This window comes from Mustela lutreola, chromosome 12 (genome assembly GCF_030435805.1).
Source record: "Mustela lutreola isolate mMusLut2 chromosome 12, mMusLut2.pri, whole genome shotgun sequence".
Lineage (NCBI taxonomy): Eukaryota > Metazoa > Chordata > Mammalia > Carnivora > Mustelidae > Mustela > Mustela lutreola.
This window is the reverse complement of record NC_081301.1, coordinates 75606103-75627610: the sequence shown is the minus strand read 5'-3', so window position 1 is coordinate 75627610 and position 21508 is coordinate 75606103. Positions and strand designations below refer to the sequence as shown.

At 44.8% G+C, this 21508-nt stretch overlaps 1 protein-coding gene across 2 annotated transcripts in view; it reads right to left on the bottom strand.

The window, feature by feature from the left end:
- FRMD3 (FERM domain containing 3) overlaps positions 1 to 20949 on the bottom strand; it is a 310077-nt gene extending 289128 nt beyond the window's left edge. Inside the window, exon 1 of one of the 2 annotated variants that reach the window (XM_059141925.1) lies at positions 20339 to 20949. In XM_059141925.1, coding sequence (XP_058997908.1) covers positions 20339 to 20485 — 147 coding nt within the window. In that variant the 5' untranslated portion in view covers positions 20486 to 20949. The remainder of the gene's footprint in view (positions 1 to 20338) is intronic. The other variant, XM_059141924.1, reaches the window with a different exon arrangement.
- Between the last annotated feature and the right edge of the window lie 559 nt (positions 20950 to 21508).

Here is a 21508-nt window from a genome sequence, read left to right as displayed (position 1 = left end):
CAGACCACCACCCAACAGCTATCCAGGTAGAGATGCTCAAGGGTGAGGGACATCCCATGGACGTGAGGCCACCTGAGGAGAAATGGGCTCCAGAAACAGCCAAGCTATCCTCACCTGTTCAAGGTTAACCCCCAACAGAACGTCTAGCATCCTAGGAAAAATGTATTGTCCAGAGGCTGGTTGATACCATCAGGGAAAGACAAACCCAAGCCAGACTGCAAATCCACTTCACCACCTCACACCCACATGATGACAATGATCAAAAAGTGGAAAAAAAAAAAAAAAGTCAGTAGTAACAGTGTTACTGGTGAGCATGTGGAGTCACTGGAACCCTTGGACACTTCCAGGAGGGAATGTAAAATGGCGCAGTCACTGCGGTTAACTGCCAGTCCCTCAAAAAGGTAAACACAGAGTCACCACACGACCCAGCCATGCTGCTCCGAGGTAAATGAAAACAAATGTCCACATAAAAACTTGAACAATTTTCCTAGCAACATTATCCATACTAACCAAAGCCTGGAGATGACCCAAACGCCCACCCACCAACAAACAGGTAAACAAACAATGGAATACAACTTGGCAATGAACAGAAATGAAGCATGGATACACACTGCAACACGAAGAAGCCAGAAAACGTGCAGCTAACTCAAAGACGCCAGGCCCAAATCATATGATAGAGACAGAGAGGTGATCAGCAGTTGCTTAGGGCTGGGAGAAATGCAGGGGTTGAGGGAGTGACAGCTAAGAGGTCTGGAGTTTCTTCTGGGGGGTGATGAAATGTTCTAAGTTTGAGTCTGGTGATGGCTGTACAATTCTGTGATATATGCTATCACAGAGTTACAAATAAAATGTGTAATCACTTTAAATGGGTGAATTGTAGGACTCCTGGGTGGCTCAGTTGGTTGAGAGTCTGACTACAGGTCTGATCATGATCCCAGGGTCCTGGGATTAAGCCCTGCATCGGATTCCACACTCAGCAGGGAGTCTGCTTCTCCCTCTCCCTCCGCCCCTCCCCCTACGCATTCACACTCATGCTCTCTCTCTCTGTAAAATAAATAAATAAAATAGTTTTTTAAATAAACAAATAAATAAATGGGTAAATTTTATGGTATGTGTATTATATCCCAATGAAGCTGTTTAAAAAAAAAAAAAAATTCATGTGAGAGACAATGAATAGCACTAACCCTCATTAAGGAAAAAAAAAAAGAAGAAAATACGCTTTGTCTCTCTTAAGAAGGTCACCCTGGCCAGGACTAACTCTCTAAGATAACCAGGGGTGTTGGGCCTGGATTCCTCTGAGTTCTCTTCCTTCCCTACTTAGTGACTTATTGAGAAAAAGACCAGTAAAGTGAATATAAAGCATTTTACAAAATATAATGCACTGTACAGATTCATAGCAAGAGGCTCAAGTGACCCTCAAATAGCAGAAGACCCCATGAGGCGGGACGGGACAGCTAGTGAGGCCTGCAGACGGCCCAGCCATGAGGCAGTTCGTTCGCCATGATGAGGGCGCTCATTAGGCCTCTGATCTCTCTCGCATGGCGCTCTCCTGGTAGGAAAATGGATGGAAATGAGCCATCCGTGGCCACCCAGAATGGAGAAAATGACTCTTGGGTATTTTGCTAAATACAACGTAACCAAAATAAAGAGACTCACATGTCCTGTGGGGCCCCTTGAAGAGCCAGGAAAGACTGAGAACAAAGGTGAACCATATGGCTGATGGCTGAAGGGTTGCTTTCTCTCCCCTCATTCATTAACACAAAAATAACTAACCGCTGAATCTCTTGACTTTAATCTCATGCACAGTTCTCATTAGGGTTCAATGCGAGGAACTGTTTCTGCCTCACACCTAAATAATTCACAACTGCTCAGAACATCTACCTGGAACCCCCATCAGGGATCAACCTGCTCCACAGGACCATGTTGGCGGGCTGTGGGGGTGTCTCCATCTAAATCCCGGAGGAGCAGGGGCCTGGTCTGCTTCTGAGCCCCTGGCACCCATCTGGAAGGCAGAAACCTCCTGCTGTGGGCAGGTTTCCCCTTCCTGACGTCTCTGTCCAACACTGACATCTCTGGGGATTATACCTTCATTTACTGAACTTACACAATGAACTTAGGGGTCTTGAACAGGGTTCAAATCCGACCTACCAGGTGTACTGTTGATTTGGGACTGGATGTATCTCAGTGACTCATCTTCCTAACCTTTAAATAATAAGATAAACAAGATAAAAGGTGTTTGACAGAGGGGCTGGCCCACAACCAGTGCTCAACAAATGGTAGCAATCACTGTCTTCTGATTTGGTAAAGAGTGTGTACTTATGTAGTCTTTTAGCTAACCAGTGTTTGTCCTCAGCACTTACAACGTCCCAGGCAGTGGGCATGTTCTAGACACTGGGATACAGCCGCATGCCTCCGCTTGCAGAGCTGCAGACACACACAGCAATGAACAAAGCAATGAACAAATTAATAATCAGCCACAGGTGCTACGACGAATGTGACCAGGAGCAATGTGATTTGGAGTGGCACTTTAGAGAGAAGCCTTAGCTAGTGTGCACGGTGGGGCATGAAAATTCTGTTGCTTTGTTAAAGGTTTCCTGGCTGATCAATGGATCCTTGGGGAGATCTTTCTAGGCCCTCCAAAAACTAAGCACGGGATGCAGCCGGGTCATAGATCCAACCAAACCTTCACGGCAAGACACATTCACACACTATCTGAGAAATCTCTTCCCTTTCTGCTCTCCTCCCAGAGGTCAGGCCTCCTTTCTTCTTGCCCCTCAGGCTCCGGGGTCCTCTGGGATCTAAGTAAGTCACTGCTCTCCGGAAGGAATGTCACGCGTCAGATGTCTTTCAACGTCTCTGACTGTTCTTCACACATCACTGAGGGAGTAGAATTTTAAACAGAACCCTTGGGAGGAAAGGTCCTCTTTCAAGACATCCTAAGTGTGCAGGACAGGGAGGCACACAGAGAAGGGGAAGAACATTTATTCCAGTCACACGACAGAGGAGGGAACTGAGATGACAGGATGGAAAAAGAGGTAAGGACGCTCCAACCCCAGAGGTGACCCTCTACCATCCAGCGCATCCGTGCAAGACCGCCAAAGAGAACAAAGGAGCTTAGAGAAACATAAAGTCGGCTCCAACATTTCTGGAAGCATACAGAGCCTGAGGCAAACAAACAAAAACAAAACCACATTTTACGCTTAGTTCTAGAAGTGTAACCAACGTAGCCCTAGAAAACAATTCTCTAGGTCATGTGGCCCATACAAACTACATCCCCAAAGAGGCTGTATTACTCCTTAATAAAAGGTGGTCAGTGCTGTTTTCTGAAAGGAAACAGAAAATTCTGGAAAGAATCTCTCTGTCAAATAAATATTTTAATTAATTAAAATTTTTTTAATCTCATGAATCAATAAATTCAGCAAAAGCATATGACAATATCCAATAGCACTCATGATACAAAAAAAAAAATTCAGCAAACTAGGAATAGAGGGGAATTTTTTCAACTTGATAAAAAATTTCACAAAAAACCCTACAGCTAACATCATACTCAATGGTGAGAAACGCTTAAGTTTTCCCACTAAGATAGGGACAAGGCAATGATGTCCCCTCTCACAAGTCCTTTTCAACTTGGTACAGGATGTCCTTGCCAATGCAAAAAGACAACAAAAGAAACGGGAAGGAAGTAATAAAACTGTCTTTGTTTGCAGATGACATGACTGTCTATGTAGAAGATCTGAACACATCAACAGAAAAGCAAGATTAACATGCAAAAGTCAACCTCTTTCCCATACATCAGCAATAAACAGTGGAATTTGAACCTAAGGCATTGTATGTCTCTTATTTCTAGGTACAGAGAAAAAAATAGCAACACTGACTGAGCTCAAAGAAACCAGGCCTTATCTCGAAGTCGAAAGAACAATGAAAATGGATCTGGATCTCTGGGCCCCAGCCCTGCTGGTCACTCACTAGGGCAAGTAAGTGTCTTCTTTTCTCTGGGTTTCCTGCACTCCCGAGAAGGGTGTAGTTCTTGAACTAAAAATCAAAACTCTTTCCCAATTTTCTAAGTCCTCTAAGAGAATAAAGGCACACAGATCTTGCTCAAAATGTCTTGTGCTTTTTAAAATTACAAAGCTACAAACCATGGGCTTACCAAAAGTTCAAATGGCACAGAAGTACATAGAGACAAGCAAGAAGGCTTCCAGGCATTGCCCCCCCCCACCGGACTCTCAATTCCTCTCTCCTTCCAGAGTTAGTCACCGCAAAGATGCTAAGCTGTGTCGTCCAATACGATAACCACAAGCACGTTAGCTATCTAGATTGAGATATTTAATGAATACAAATGAAGTAACATCAGAGTTCAGTTTCTCAGGCACATACGTCACATTTTACAAGCTCAACAGCCACGACAGCTAGTGCCCACCAAGTTGGAGGGCATAGACAGAAATCAGTTTCAGCAGCACAAAAGCTCTATTGGACAATGCTTGTCTGAAGTGCAGAAGGAGGGCTTTTTCAAATCATCTCACTTCTGTTCAACACTCACTTCCTAGAACCCCCACAACGATTCCCATCAGGCCCTCCCTGGCTGGGCTCAGGACTACCCTAACAGGGTGAGTTGCCCTGGAAAGGCTGTCAGTTTTCTGATCCCTAATTAAGAAAGACTTGCAGGGCACCTGGGTCGCTCAGCTGTTAGGCGCCTGCCTTAAGCTCAGGCCATGATCCCTGGGTCATGGGGTGGAGCCCCACATCAGGCTCCCTGCTTCCTGCTCAGCGGGAAGCCTGCTTCTCCCTCTCCCACGCCCCCTGCTTATGTCCCCTCTCTGGCTGTGTCTCTCTCTGTCAAATACATAAACAAAATCTTTAAAAAGTAAGGAAGGAAAGAAGGGAGTGAGGGAGGGAAGAAGAAAGAAAGGCAGACTTGCTTTACCACTGGGATTACCATCCCAGTGACACATACAAGTTTAAAACTTTCCCTACGAACTTGAAAACTTCAGCGTTTCTCAGGGTGATGTTTTTCAGGAAGTACTGAAGCCTTCGAAGCCTGTGATAAAGCACCCAGTGTGCCTTTCCTCCAGCTCTAGAAGTAAAGCTAAGCTGCCAAACAGTTCTCCAGGTCATTCTGGCCCAGGCAAACCACGCCCCAACCACTGCCCAGCAAACAGTAGCCATATGGTTTTCTCAACTCCGACTCTCCACCCTAGTGTCTACACCATCTATGCTGGTAACTGTCAACTTTCCACTGCATAGAACACGCCTCTCTGTGGATACATAAAACCACACTGCATTTCCTTTTTTTTTTTTTTTTTTTAGATTTTATTTATTTATTTGACAGAGAGAGCACAAGTAGAGAGGCAGACAGAGAGAGGGAAGCATGCTCCCTGCTGAGCAGAGAGCTCGACACAGGGCTCGATCCCAGGATCCTGAGACCATGACCTGAGCCGAAGGCAGAGGCATAACCCACTGACCACCCAGGCACCCCCATACTGCATTTCTATTAGCTTCCCACAAACACCGTGCCTTTGCCTATGCTCAGTCTTCTGCTAGAATGCCCTTCCTTCCCTAGCGGTACCCCTTCTGAACACAATCCCCCAATTTACTGGCCAGACAATGCCTACCTTTTCTTTAAAACTCATTTGAGACATCATCTCCAGAAAGCCTTCCCTGTCCTTCTCAGGCAAGAAGGAGCCCCGTGGCTACTCCAGAATTTCTGTATGGGGGACACCTGGCAGGTGGAAATCTGGTAAGAAGCAGCAAAGGGAGTTTGTGACTTCTCTTGAAATCACATTTTACAGCAAGGTACAATTTTGGCTGAGATATCTGCGTGAAGAGCCAAGTTCTCAAAGATGTTCTTATTCACAAGTAAATGTGATCCTTTTCTAAGAACATCCTTTGGGGTAGTGACTTTGGAGGAGAGCAAGCAGAGATTAAAGGAAGGACAGACCTTCCTTCCTGTTGGAGTCTAAGGGCTCCAACAATATCCTGGTGTCCTCCTATCAGCTGTACCAACTTGAATCTGTTTATATGTGCATCTTCCCCACTGGGCTGCAAAGGACCACATTTTTATCTAACTCTGTATCTCTAATACTCAGGCCAGTCCTTAATTGGGGTGCTCGATAAATGCTTGTTGGATGGAGGGTAGGTGGCTGAATGGGTAGATACGTTGATAGAAGAATGAACAGATGGGTGGATGCATGGATGGACAGATGGGGCCGGAAAAATGGGAGGAAATGCTTTCTTAATATTCAATTTTACCTTCACACCAAAGTAGTTTCCTAAAGAATAAAGACCTTGAATCTCAAAATCAATGATCTCTCCCACAATTTCTCTCTCTCCCTCTCTGTCTCTCCCTGTCTCTTCTTTTCTCTCCAAGTCTCTCTCTCTTTCTCTTTCTCTCTCTCCATTTCCCACAACACTTTAAAAAAAAAAAAAAAAGTTTTATATTTAACCACCGCTCAATACAAAGGCTGGCATTCTCCATCCAGTGAGTGTATTAAAGAAAGACTGGGGAGAAAGAAGAAAGAAATCTTTAACAATAAATATTGGATCATAGCATTAAAAGCCTCCCTTTCTCTAATGGAGGTACAATTTGGAGATAAACCTAAACCACCTTCCTCTCTGTGGCATATGATTAAAATCTGCTTTGTTCTTCTAATTTGCTCTTCTCAAATTACCACACTGCTGCTAGCGTTGCAAACTCAGACTTCACAGCTGCCCTTGAATCCACTCTACAACTTTTTCTCCTTTTCTTTTTCCTTTTAATCAGCACTGAACCAAGGTGCCACCTACACTTGGAGAAACGATGTCTCCAAACCTGGAGACAAAAGGTGCCTTTCAAGGTGCCCCTACCATCTCCCCTGCGCCATGATGGCCCTCAGCGGAAGTGCCTCTCCTTTGAGGTTTGGGAACCCAAGAGGTGAAGTTACCCTTGACAGGGCTCCAGGTGCTACGGACTATTTCTTCCGCCCGACTCTAGAGCTCTTATTCTGCCTCAGCGTTCAAAACAAAGAGAGCCTGACAAGGATATGGCTCTTGCCTAACTAACAAATGCTTTGTTTTCCTACGTTTCCAGAAGAGCTCTAAATACCATCGTCTGGCATTGCTAAGATCTCAGCTTCCAGAGTCAGTTTCAAAACTAGAAGGTAAATTACCATACAAGACAGAAAGAAAATTCTATTGACATCATCCTTCCTCTTTTTTTTTAACCCCCTTTCAATTTTTAGGAGTTCCTTTGAAATTTCAAACTACAAGCTATGTCTATACCAACATGTGAAGAGAAAGGGAAGGTATCTTTCAATGATCTAATTATGTTACACAGCAATATATGCATAAATACATAATAAGTTGGTCACAATTCTCATGTAGCTATAGGCTGAATGACATGTTGACTAAAAGAAAGTAGAAAAGAACTAAAACTGTGTCCTTGGATGGCAGTTCTAAAGTGTCCATATGCTTTCTGGTCAGTGTATGGTTTTCCCCTTTGCTATTAGGAAAGTTGCCAATGAGGGGCACCTGGGTGGCTCAGGAGGTTGAGCAGCAGACTCTTGATTTTTGGCTCAAGTTATGATCTCAGGGTGGTGAAATCAAGTCCCATGGTAGGCTGTGCTCAGATGGCATCTGCTTGGTATTCTCTACCTCTCCCTCTGCCCCTCCCCTCACTCACATGCTCTCTCCCTAATAAATAAATAAAATCTTAAACAAAAAAGAAAGAAAGAAAGAAAGTTTCCAGTGAAAAAGAATCGCATCATTTAGACTACCAAAGAAGATTCAAAATCAAGATAATAGTATTTAGTATAAGTTTAGGAGCAAACTTAAAATTCAAGACACCAGGTCCCATCTTAATTTTGCTAAGTATGTGACCTCAGGCAAATCACATCACCTCTCTGGATCTCAACTGAATCAACTAGCTAATGCACATTATTAACATACTACTCAAGGATATCAAGAGGCATATGAGGGAAGGGAAAGAATGCTACTAAACAAAGAATAGTAAATACCCAACACCATCACACCATTGCAGATAACACCTACATACACACACAGATCAGATCACAAGGACAAGCGTTATTTTCAGAACAATGAGCAACAACAATACATACACAGACCAGCCCCAAAAAACAACATCAGCTAGTAACATCAAGGAGGAATCATTAGCCAACTTATTAAATAGGCTTTTGTCCCCTCTTCTATTAATAAGTCTCAGTAGTTACTGATAGTTTACACCTGCTTATTTTTATTAATAATCCATTAGTAAATGATACTGTGTTTGAATTTTCAGTTTATATGTCAAGACCCTGGTTCAATCTTTTCTTGAACAATGTGGACCAGCAAGTCCTAGTGTCTTAAAACAAAAATTACACCTGTAAAGGGAGAGATAATAAGCCAGACCCTAATTGGTTAACATACTAATTGCTTTCCCCTGCTACAAAATAATCATACTTCAAACCTTAGCAAGATACATAGATATATATTTTCAGACAAAAACTCTACTGTACACCTAAGATCCAAGTCATTACATTACTCATCATAGATTATTTCTTGGAGTAGTTTTACAGAACTTGAATTCACTTTAATTAAAATTCACAATAATCCCCTGGGAACTAAGTACAAAAAAAATTTTTGCTAAAGGAGCTCTCTAAGATATAAATTAATATTGAATAAAAGATCAATTACAAGTTTACATAACTTGTAAAGTTGCTCCTCATACAACATGTTTACTTTAATTATGTACAAGGTTGAAAAGATTTAAAAATGTATTATCTATTTAATGGTCATGACACCGTCAAGGGTGACTTCTGTAGCGTGCAAATCCTATGCTTTGTAATCAGAAGCTTCCAGCTGAGAGGGGACTTGACTCATTCAATAGTCCAAGCAAAGAAATGAGGATGAAGAGCAGAAAAATGTTTTTCCACCAGTAACTCTGATTTGTGTGGCCTACTTGCAGAAGAAAATGGAGAAGCTCCTACTCTGGTCAAAGTTGCCTTACAAAGTTAAAATGATCAAGTACTCTTGGAGAGAATTCCAGAGCTCAGAATTCATTGGTTTGATCTACAGGGATGTCCCAAGCAGAAAGATAGACAAAAAAGACCCATCCTGATGGTTTCATTCACAAACCCACATGGCTTCTACCACTATTTGCATGAACACAAAGGATCCTCTGGTTGGTGTCTCCATGCCAGACCTCTCTGCTGACTTTCCTGCTTATTTCCAGCTGGGATTTCTCCATTCAGGTGTCCCACAAGCTCTTGGAGTAGTGAAGAGCCCAAAATGAATCTCACCATCACCTCCCCCAACCTGTCTCTCCTTTATTCGATCGTCTCAGGGCCAGCTTCCTGGGTGAATCGCCCATGCTCAAAAGGGCCCTGCACTAGGTTTTCTTGAAATTCTTCATTTTTGAACAAAGGGTTCCATATTTTCCCTTTGCACTGGGCCCCAAAAATTACGTGGCCAGTTCTGCCTCTCCTTCGGGGGTATGGCCATTACCTTTGTTACGGAAACCAAAGCCCCGGGACTTAATCCCAGACCCTCCCTTCATTTCATTTCTGTATCTGATCATGCTGTTTCATGCTCAGGGTTTTATCCCAAGCAAAGGCTCACCTTATTTGAAATGCCTAAATGCCTTTTTCTCCTCCTTCAAAGAATTGATTTCCACTTGTCCTTTAATTATTAATCAAGTTCATCTATACCAGAAATACTTACTGATGCCCGAGCCTGACACAAATGCCCCCTCCTGGTCCTCCACTTGCCCATACCTGTCCCTACGGCTGTGGTTTTGTCCTTGTGCCACACTATCTTATCTCTCTTCCCCCAAATGACTGGGAGCTTCTTAATGGCTGATAATTTTTTCTATTTCTATTTAGTTTCCAGCTCTGTACTTGGCATATGGAAATATTTTTGAAATGCTTATCAGTATTATTTCAAAAAACTTCACTAATTCATTTGGGGGGGGGCGGTGGAAACTGCTTGATCTACGTCATTATTCTTTCCTCTTAGAATAAATTTCACTTATTTTTCTAAAGTATCCCCTCTTTCCCTCCTGAATCTTCAGGGAAAGCCACCAGAACAAACAGCTTCAAAGCTTATGTTACACCTCGAATGTATTTTCCATTGTCCTCCAGGGTCACTGTCCCCTGGGGTCCTTTCGCAAGTGAGGACAGCTGGGTTCCCTATTCCTCCAGGAGCTTCCAGGCACCACTGGCTTATACAAAATGATTTGTTTGTGTCAAGGAGTTGCCAGAGTTTCTCTGCAAGGCCACTGAGAGCCCAGGATACAGGAAAGCAAAAGTGGGACGTGTAGCCCAGAGCAATACGGAGTCTCTTATTAACCCAGGGCCCCTACGTGCTCTCAGATGTTCCATACTTCATCAGATTGGCCATCAAAGGAAATCCTGCTTGAAAAAACAGACTTGTGATTTGCCGGCAGCTGGGAATCAAAAGGAATCATGTCAGCCCCGGGATCAGTGTCTAATCAGTATTTCAGTCTAGCATGATACACGCACCTGGATGGGTTCCTTTATTTATTCATTCGTTCACTTACTCAAACATTCATGGACCATCTACTGAGGGAAATGTGTCGAGTGGAGGGTTATTAAGGGAGATAAGGGCCAAAAGGTCCCCACACTCAAGGAAATTAAGAATTTGATTATGAGGGGCGCCTGGGTGGCTCAGTGGTTTGGGCTGCTGCCTTCGGCTCAGGTCATGATCTCAGGGTCCTGGGATAGAGCCCCGCATCGGGCTCTCTGCTCCGCAGGAAGCCTGCTTCCCTCTCTCTCTCTCTCTCTCTCTCTCTCTGCCTGCCTCTCTGCCTACTTGTGATCTCTGTCTGTCAAATAAATAAATAAAATCTTTAAATAAAAAAAAAAAGAATTTGATTATAAGACAGATAAATTCCTCCAACACCTTACTATTCCAAGTGTGGTACACAGACCAGAAGCAGCATCTAGAATCTTACTAGAATGCTGAATTCCAGGGCCCACCTCAAGACCTCCTGGATCAGAATTTGCATTTTAACAAGAACACAGAAGATCCACATGAATATTAGTGACCAAGAACTATTACACACACACCGCCCCCCCCACCTAAGAGCTGAACACCAACTCCTTTGAATCTGAATTAAATTCAACTCCCAGTTGCAAAACCTGCCCTAATGATTCCTGATAATAATCCCACCTTTCCCCATCTCTAGACTCCAAGTCTGGCTCTCTGCTACTTCACAGAAGCAACTTCAACCCTTCATCACACAGACTGGGAACTAACAGGGAACGGTGCTATGTACCAAATGCCTATCTCTCACGCACATGAATCTCGTATTAGATTCTCTGCAGGACACATTCTGGTAATTCCATCCGGGCAACCTTTGTTTCCCCAGAATGCCTACTTAGAAAAAGAAGGAACAACTTAAGAATGCAAGTGACTAACAGACTGCATTCAAGTAGTTTACATTTTAAATTCTTAACGCATGGTTACTGCACATTTTTCACAATCAAAAGAGGGGTCTCAAGACATGGCTTTTAATTGCCAGAGGTGAAGGATGCAGATTCAGTTGGAAAGCAAGTACCACCGGGAAATGCTTACTCCAACGGAGCCAGGCCCTGTCCTTTGCTCAACACTGCCCCCCCGCCCTCCCCACACACAGGCACTTGGTTATTACTAAGAATTCCAAATATGCATATACACATTTTCCATGTACACGCTGGTGTTCTTGATTTAGTTGATATCATTTCAAATACCTGTAACTTGTCAAGTTGGAGGCCCAAGATGCATTGGGAATTCTATTTTGTTTTATTTGGTCTTTTTTTTTTTTTTTTAAATATTAAATTCAACTCCCAGGGGCACCTGGGTGGCTCAGTGGGTTAAGCCTCTGCCTTTAGATCAGGTCGTGATCTCAGGGTCCTGGGATTGAGCCCCACATCGGGCTCTCTGCTCAGCAAGGAGCCTGCTTCTCCCTCTCTCTCTCTGCCTGCCTCTCTGTCTACTTGTGATCTCTGTCTGTCAAATAAATAAATAAAATATTTATAAATAAATAAATAAATTCAACTCCCAGGTGCAAAACCTGCCCTAATGATTCCTGATAATAATCCCACTTTTCCCCATCTCTAGACTCCAAGTCTTGGACTTGGACTCCAATGTCTTGACATTCAGTAAATTGAGAGTCACCAAAACTGCAATTCTTAATCTTATTGGCCTCAAAACCCCTCACACTGCAGAAGATCTATAGAGTTTTTATTTGGGTTGGGTGTGTCAATTTCCTGAGAATTCTTCTGAATATTCGGTTTTTGACCCATGTAAAGATAATAAAGCCACTGCACATTAACAAAAATTGCATATTGTATTTAAAAAACACCTGTATTTGCAAACTAATAACTGATGGAGTGAGAAAAATAGCACTGTTTTACATTTTTGCAAGTATCTTTAAGGTTTGGCTCAAAAGAAGACAGGTGGATTCTCACATCTGCTTCTGCATTTAATGCATTTCTGTATCACATATCATATAGCCTCTGGAAAAATCCACTGCACACTTGTGAGAGAACAAGAGTGGCAAAGCAAACATCTCAAAAAGGATGATGGGGAAGATAATCGTTCCAAACAATGGTGCTGGAACAGCTGGATATTCACACGCAAAGGAATAAAGGTGGACCCCCTACTTTACACCCTATACAAGAGTTAACTGAAATTGGATCAAAGATGAAGAGTAGCTGTGTGTTACTGTGAATTACAATAAAAAATATATATTTTGTCTTTGTCCTCCCTTCTGGCACAGAGCTCATAAAAACCCTTGCAATTTCTTAAGTGAGGTGAACAATAAATGTGTCTTTTGTCATGTTAATGAGGTGACTTTTGGAAATCCCCTGTGGACTGGGGCTGGTTGCCAGGAGAACCCACCATGTGATTAGAGGGTTGGAACTTTCAGTCCCATCTCCCTGACCTCCAGGGAGGAGCTGGAAATTGGGTTCAACCACAACCAGCCAAGGATTTAACCAATTGTGCCTGTGTAATGATGCCTCCATTAAAACCCAAAAGGACAGGATTTGAAGAGCTTCTGGGTTGAGAGTGTGGTTAGCATGGAGAGGTGCTAGGAGATTGGTACTCCTGGAGAGAGCATGGAAGCTGTACCCCCTTCCTCCCTAACCTTGCCCTATGCATCTCTTCCATCTGGCTGTTCCCTGAGTTACATACTTTTATAATAAACTAGTGATCTGGTAAGTAGAATGTTTCTCTGAGTTCTGGGAGCCACTCCAGCAAATTAATCAAACTCAAGGAGGAGGTCGTGGGAACCTCCACTCTACAGCCAGTCAGTCAGAAGCTTAGATGACAACCTAGCTTCGTGACTGGCTTCTCAAGTGGAGGTAGTCTCTTGGGACTGAGCCTGTAGGATGTGATGTGATCTCCAGGTAGACAGTGTAAAAATGGAGTTGTAGGTGTAAGTGATATCAGAGAATTGTCCGGTATATGAGAGGAACTCCCCTCTTCAAACAGTGGAATTGGAACCGAACACTCTTGGACTGTTAATGGGCACAGGTTTATTCGGGGGACGATGACGGCCTTCAGGAAATAGAGTAGTCATTGTTGCACAACTTTTTGAACATACTAAAATCCACTGAAATGTACACCTTAAAATAGTAAATTTTGTGGTACATAAATGACACATTAATATAACAATGAATCAAAAACCTAAATGTGAAACTATAAAACTGTGAAAACATAGGCATAAGTATTCATGACCTTGAACTATGCAATAGTTCCCAAGCTACGATATCCAAAAACACAAGCAACAAAAGAGAAAAGAAGGTAAATTTCACCAAAATTTTAAAATTTCTGACACCAACAAGAAAGTAAAGAGACAGCCACAGAATAGGAAAAATATTTACAGGTCATGTATTGCATAAGTATTCAGAATATATAAAGAACTCTTGTAACTCAATAACAAAAATTTAAAAATCCAATTTAAAACAGGGCAAAGGATCCAAATAGACAGTTCTCCAGAAAAGATACACATAGGCCCCCTGGCACAAGAAAAGATGCTCAAAGTCATAGGCACCAAGGGAATGAAAATCAAAACCATGATAAGATACCACTTCGCACCCACTGAGCTGGTTATAATCAAACAGACAAATAGCAACAAGTGTTGGCAAAGATATGCAGAAATCAACACCCTTGTGCACTACTGATGGAGACGTAAAATGGCACAGCCACTTTGGAAAACGGTTTGACGGTCAGTCTTCCAAAGGTTAAACATGGATCTAGTAATGTCACTCCCAGGTATAAACCCAAAAGAAATGTGTCCACACAGAAACCTGTAAAGGAATGTTCACTGCAACGTTATTTGCAACAGACAAAAAGTGGAAACAACCCAAATTTTCACCAACTGGGGAAATGATAAAATGTGATCTATCCACACAACGGAATAGACTATAGCAATGAAAAGAGAAGTACTGACTCATGCTGATCTCAGGGACCTCTGGGGTTTGACACAATTTGAGAACCACTGACCCAGACCAAACAGCTAGCATGGGTATCATGGGTAATCTTCCCAGCAGCCATTTCCCTACCCTCCCTCTCAAGAGACCCCTGATTTTTAGGCATTGACCTCCCCCCCCCCCAGGCCAGCCACCTCCTGGAAGGAGGCTAACTCCATGCTGAGTCCCAGGGTCAAGTTCTGCTCACTTTAAGCTAAAAGGTGCATTCCCTCCCACCAGCCAGAGTCACTGGTTCAGGGCAGACCTGTGACTTAGGTCTGATCAGAACGGCTGCAGGACTTTTGTGGGAATGCTTGGATGGAAGTAGTTCCCCTCTGCCTCTGGAGGGTGCCCCATGAAAAGGTGAGGACTGACATTACCATAACCATCTCACGGCCAGTCTGAGGATAAAGCCTTACAGAAGTCAGGAGAGTCCTTGAATGAAGCCCTTAACTCAAGACATCAGGATATAAGAGCCAGTAAATGTCCTCGATGTTCGAGCCAGTCTGAATTAGAATTTTTCAGACGTAGTTACAAGCACCCAGCAGACAGACAGTCCAAAAGAGGGGGAGCCCACAGTGTTACATTCTCTCTGCACTCAATACAATACACTCAATACTCTGCACTCAATACACCCATTACTTTGAGGACATCAAGAGATAAGATCTTAGCAGACCATTGAAATAACATTACTTTTTTTTTCACAATATACTTAATACAAAGAGCTGGCCATGTAATCTAGGCCTAAAAACGTCAGAGCTGGGCCATGGTATTTAACAAAGTGTCTCTCCCTGCTATTCCTTTTGTGTCTGATTTTCAGTGGACTCTGAATGGCATTCTAGGTGAGTTCGACGGAGAAAAGTGTTGGATTGTCCTTATTATCAGAAGAGGTGTGGCTGTGAGCCGGACCCCGATTGGATTTCACCACCTGGATTGACATAGGACCTGATACTCGGCACATATGAACGTTCGCATGTGATATTCAAGTACCTGTTCCAACAGGTAAGAAACTCAAAGAACAGTAAACTACTCTCTTTTTTCCCCCAGCTATTAAAGTGGTGTTCTACATTTGAGTGATGTTTCGACATTTACGATGCGTTTCATTTTACGATGCGTTTCATGTACATCCTCCCAACAACCCAGTGGAGATTGGCAACTGGGAAATTACAGAGGAACAACAGGGACCCAGTGACTTGCTCAAGGTCTTGCACCATCATAAAATGGAATTTAGACTTCAAGACATTAGATTTAAGCCAAAGCCTCCCCACTATTGAGAATTGTCTCAAATATACCTTCACATAATAGAAAGATAACAGTCAACATTGTTTTGGCTCTCACTGTGGGCCAGTTACCAAGCATTACAACAACCCCATGAGGTCTAGGCCATTATTATCCCCACTTTACAGATGAGCAAACTGAGACCCAAACTGGTAAAGTGAGTTGCCCAAAGACACCTGGCTAGTCAGTAGTCAAGCCAGGGTTCAAAGTTCTTGACTTCTTGGTCATAGGGCTTCTTCAACGAGTAGAGCTGTACCAGAGGTGGTTGCTCTATGTCAGATGACTCGGAGCTACCAAGAACCCACCAGTTCAGTAAGGACGGAAGTGATCCTTAACGCAAACAACAAAGGACAATCCGACAATTCTTCTCATTCTGGAATTTGATCACACCAAGATTGCCTATAATAAGCCAGGACTTAGATAACATCTTATTAAACTTTGCTGACAGTTCTATTCTAACAATAATCATAATTGGGAATCAGGAGATGCATGGTTTAATTATGTTACCATTCCCCAAATTGACTTATTTGAAGGACACTACTGCTTGCTTATCCAATAGTTATCCCTTCCTCCCACCACAGGACACACACACACACACACACACACACACACACACTTCTCCACTGCTTCCATAATGCCAAAGCCCTCCTCCCACTATAGAAAGGGAAGAGCATAAAGACCAGAAGCACATTCCTAGACTCTTCTGCAGCTAGAGCACAGGTGTATGATCGAATCCCACCTAACGAGATCTGATGGGAAGACTGATAGGGGCCTCTGGAAAAGATCTTCCTCGTGATAAAAAGAAATGCATACGAAAGTACCACCTCTGCAATGGTAGATACGGTAGCGCCTGACTCACATCCACAACTATGTCCACCACCTTGTAAGAATGACCACTCTAAGCACCACAGCAGATATGCTGAGGTTAACAGTGTGGGAAGATGGAAAGAGCCTGGGTCCATGCAGAACCGCCGAGCAACCCTGTAGCTGGCCGAACTCTGGACTTCTCATTAGGTAAGATAGTTAGTGTACTTATCATTTAATCCACTTTAACTTGACTACTCTCTCACTCTCGCCCAAAACATCCGAACTCTCAAGTCTCAAGAGGCAGCTACTGAGAAGAACTCTGAAATTTTAGTCCAACGACCAGGGTTCTAACCTACCTACATGCCAGATGATCCAAATTGCTTAATCTCTCTGACCCTTACTTCTCCCATCTAAAAAATAAAGGCCACACTCCATAACACAATATCATCAATAAAATGGAGGTATGAAAATCATGGGATAATGTGTATCCAACCACTCTGTTAACAACAGTGTTTCACTCAAATAGTAATTAAATCAGATTTATTAAATTGGAACTAGCCATCTAACCCAACTCCCTTATTTTACAAAAGAGGAAAAGAAACATTGACTCCAAATGTCAACTGACTTGCTCAGTGTCACAAAACCGGTTGATAACATAATTAAACCATGCACCTCCTGATTCCCAAACCAATGTCATCATGTTACTCTCATGATGATAAGTAATGACCTAGATTAGATACTGAGCACTCATTCAATCAACAAGTGTTTGTCGAACAGGATTATATGCCAGGTACTACTCAAGTATTGGGGAATCCTTAATAAACAACCACCACCACCACAAAATGTTCCTACCCTATGGATTTAACAGCCTACGAAGGAAATTAGTCAATCTACATTTATGAGTATTTATTCAATACCTATTATGTATTAAGCACTGGACTAAGATTTCTGTTCAAACACAAATCAAAATTCCCAGCCAATTCCAATAATATCAACCATGTTTACGAGGCTTTGCTAAAGAATGTATAATGTGCAAAGTCTCCATTTTACTCAATAAAAGTCATATTGAAAATGACAAGTTCATTAGAAGGAGCTGTGACTAACCACGCCAGCCTCTGAAGAAAGTGGATAGAGTGGGGAACATGGCTAGAATTCCACCCTACTTGAAGCACCAAGACTGAATAAAGGGGGTTAGAATTAACTCCCTCTATGCTATCCAGACTTCAAAGGTTGGGTCAGTTGGAAAAGCCCAGTAGGGAATATTCAGCCACTCCTTCCATTCCCCAGGCCTCCTTCAGTGCCCCAAACTCTCCTTTTGCTCCCTGATTATTTGGAATTCCTCCTCCTCTGACCTAAACATTCACACCCTAATAACCTGATGGGACAATAACCTAAACTCTTTGGAAAGAGACAGAGCAAGTGACTTTCAGCACTGCCTCTGGAAATGGATCTCAGGCAGCTGAGACTGGGCACTCAGTTGTTTCTTTGTAAGTTTTCTCTGTCAATTATATAATTTGAGACAGAATAATTAAAAGCTGTTGTTTTGTGGGGGAAATTCCATAAGTCCCATTCTGTGCAGGTCATGGCGTGAGGATGTGTGATACTGGATGACGGTCCATACACTTCTTTAACTTTGTGATTCCCTGGAAGAAAGGGGGGAAAGGCAAGCAGGGAAGGAAGAACAGGAAGCTTCCCCAGGGCATGGACGGGTTCCTCCGAGAGGTTCCTTTTTTCAAAATACCATTTTGTTCTAGTGTTAAACACATGGAAGTTTGTTTGTGACCGTGTACCCAGAAATACAATTTCACTTCCTGGGTTTGGATAAGTCTAGGAAAGTAAGTTCCAAAATTAACAATATAGGATCTTTGAATTCCCCCTTATTGGTTAAACAATCATCACCATTTGTGGACAGAAGGAGCCAAAAAGATGGACCACAAAATGAACCATGTGAGTTTGAAACAATTCCAAAAAAATTAACATTTTTTAACACAGCATTTTAACCTCTTTGACCTCAGTTGGGCCACAAAAATTCTAACTTGCCAAACTATTATTAGCCTGGCTACAATTTATTGTTTCTCGGACACCAGACAACAAATACATGCCCTTTGGGGTCTACTTATCTATTCTAAGGAAGACTAAGTTCGGAAAGGGATAAAACCCAGTGGTGTCAACTCCAAGTGGGACAGGACGGGGCACACAGAGGGCTGAGAAAGCAGAGGAAAACTCAGCATCCCTAACTCTCTGCTGCTGATCCCTCCGTTATTTACATATTCGATGCGGGTTAAAGTATCTGTACATCCACTCCAGGACCTAAGGCAAAGTACACCAACAATTACCTCTGGATCACAAGACAGTACATGCCAAAATGTTTCTGTGCAACCCTGTGGCAGGAGGGAAAACTGCCTAGCCTGCTAATCCCTTTATTATTAAGTTTAGCAGCACTGAATCACTAAGAATGAAATTCAAGATCCTCCAGAAAATTCACTGGGCACCTACTCTCCTGGGACATCAGGTGGGGCACCACGTTCCTGCCTGGAAACTTGTCCAACCCTCTGCTTACGAATTAGTTGCCACTGTCTCTGTGTCACAAACTTGCACCGGCAAACAAACAAATGGGAAAGACCTTTCATTCATTGATTCATTGTGGGGTTAACACAGCCTAGAGACCTATTCCTGCCGCTGAGAGACGCTGCCCCCATTCATTTCTCAAGGCAACTATATAGTGTGCTCTCTATTTAAAAAACAGCTCAGTCCTGTAGCCTCAAGACTCAGGAAAGCGAGAAGAGGAAATCCCAGAGAAAAATAAGCAGATAGATTTAAAAGTCAGAAGGTAATCGTGCTGAGCCCTGACACAACCTTTCCAGATTGTGCGTGCCCAGTGGGTCAAAGGAGAGGGCACACATCTGCCTACATATACGCGCACCAAAGGTGCACGTGCGCGCGCGCGCACGCGCGCGCACACACAAACACACACACACACAAACACACACACCCTTGCAGCTCACGCTACATCTCCTGCAAGCTCAAAAGCACTTACTACCCAAGGATGAGGCCGCCAGGAAAGCTACCTTCGCCCAAAGAACTCTTGCTTTCTCCAACTTGAGCAATATTCCACCAATATTCCAAGGGGCGCTTCTTCCCGGGACCCAGGTCCTGCAAGGCTCCCTCCCCGCTGGCTCCACAACCCTTTCCCTTTCTCTAAAGCACAACGACTTCATGATTCCTTTTGGGGTAGCTCCAGTTCCGCGCAGCGCGCGCCCCATCCCTCAAGGCTGGAGCCCAGGTCTGCCCAGCCTCTCTCACTCCCAGGAAACTTCCCCGCCGCACCATGCGGAGTAAAGGCCATCGGTAGGAGGGCGGCAACGAGGGAAAGCGGGTCCCTGGGGCTGAGGGCCCCTTTGGAGCCCGGGCGCCAAGAGAGGAATGAGTGAACCCGAGCTGGTGCATGCCTTCTCCACGTGGAGGAAGGGAGGAAGGAAGAATGGGCGACATGCAGGTGTCCCTCTCGGCTCCCCGAGCTCCCATTTCCTGGCGGGGGAGGGGATCGAGGGGTTAGCCTCTCCCTGCAGGAAGCTGCCCCGCGCCCCCAGCCTAGGCGCGGCGAGACTTGCGCGCACCTTGCAAGCCTGGGAAGGGATCCCGTCGCTGATAACGCGCCCCATCCCTGGGTAGGGCTCCCAGCCTCACAGGGCAGGGAAAGAGAAATCTGGCTTTCTAGCAGGCCCCCGCATGGGTTCTCCCGCCCCTGCCCGCGCACGCCCACCCGCAGAGGCCCCCGCGCCCTCGCCCCGGGCAGCCCGCACCTGGATGTGGCAGGAGATCTCCGAGTCGTCCAGCAGCCGGATGGTGCATTTCATCTCCTGGCTGAGCGATTTGACGCTGGAGCTCCGAAAGTGGATCATTTTCATGGTCCTCCTGCCTCTCGGCACACAGTGGCAAGAGGCGAACATGCACCGCGGCCCGGGGGAGCGAGCGGGAGGCTCGGGGCCGACGTAGCGCTCGCCCGCGCGGACAGACACACTCGCGCACGCACTGTCCCGGACACCCGGGTGCGGCTCAGCCCCGGGACAGCGGCGGCGACGGGCGCCTGCGGCCACACATGCCTGGCGGCCGGGGCGCGGCGGGCGGGTCCCTCCCTTCGCTCGCTCCCCTCCCTCGCCTCCGCCTCTCCGGCTCCTTTCCCCGCCTCCGCCCGTCGCGCGCGCTCCTGCGCCTCCCTCCGCCCGGGCTAGCGTGCAGAGGATGCCCTGGGCCCGTGACCCTGGGCGGGTGCGCGACACACTCACTCCCACGCGCGGGGAGCCGCGGGAGGAGGAGGCGGAGGGGTGGCAGGCGCTGGTGGCCGGGGTGCCCTGGCAGTGGCCTGCTTCGCCGCCGTCGCCGCCGCTGCGTCAGGCTGGGCCCGGCCGCCTCCTCCCTCTCCGGCCGCGATCGCTCCGGCTCCTGGTCACGCTAGTCCCTGCCCCGGCTCCCCCACGCGCCTGACAGCGCCCTGCTCTGCTCGGCCCCAGGGACCTGGCTGCGGGTGGGGGATGGAGGGCGAACCCGACCTGCACCAGCAGGGAGGATTCCACCGCGGGAGAGGATTCTTGGACCAAGGACCAAACCCCCTCCCCCCGAAAGTGACAGGAGGGCCTGGTATGGCTACCCCAGGAAATGGCTAATTGTAACAATCTCTGGGACTCATGGATATTTTTTAAAGCCTTTATTTTATTTAATATTAACTGGGAGTCCATCTCCTTACAAAAAAAAAAATCAGGTATGCCTGCCTGCTTCTGTCAGTAGAGCATATTGCACTTGATCTCGGAGTCGTGAGTTCGAGCCCCACCTTGGGGGTAGCGTGTACTTTAAAAAAAGAAAAAAAAAATTTTTTTTAACAACAGAGCTTTTCTTTTTTTTTTTTTAAAGATTTTTTATTTATTTATGTGACAGAGAGACATCACAAGTAGGCAGAAAGGCAGGCAGAGAGAGAG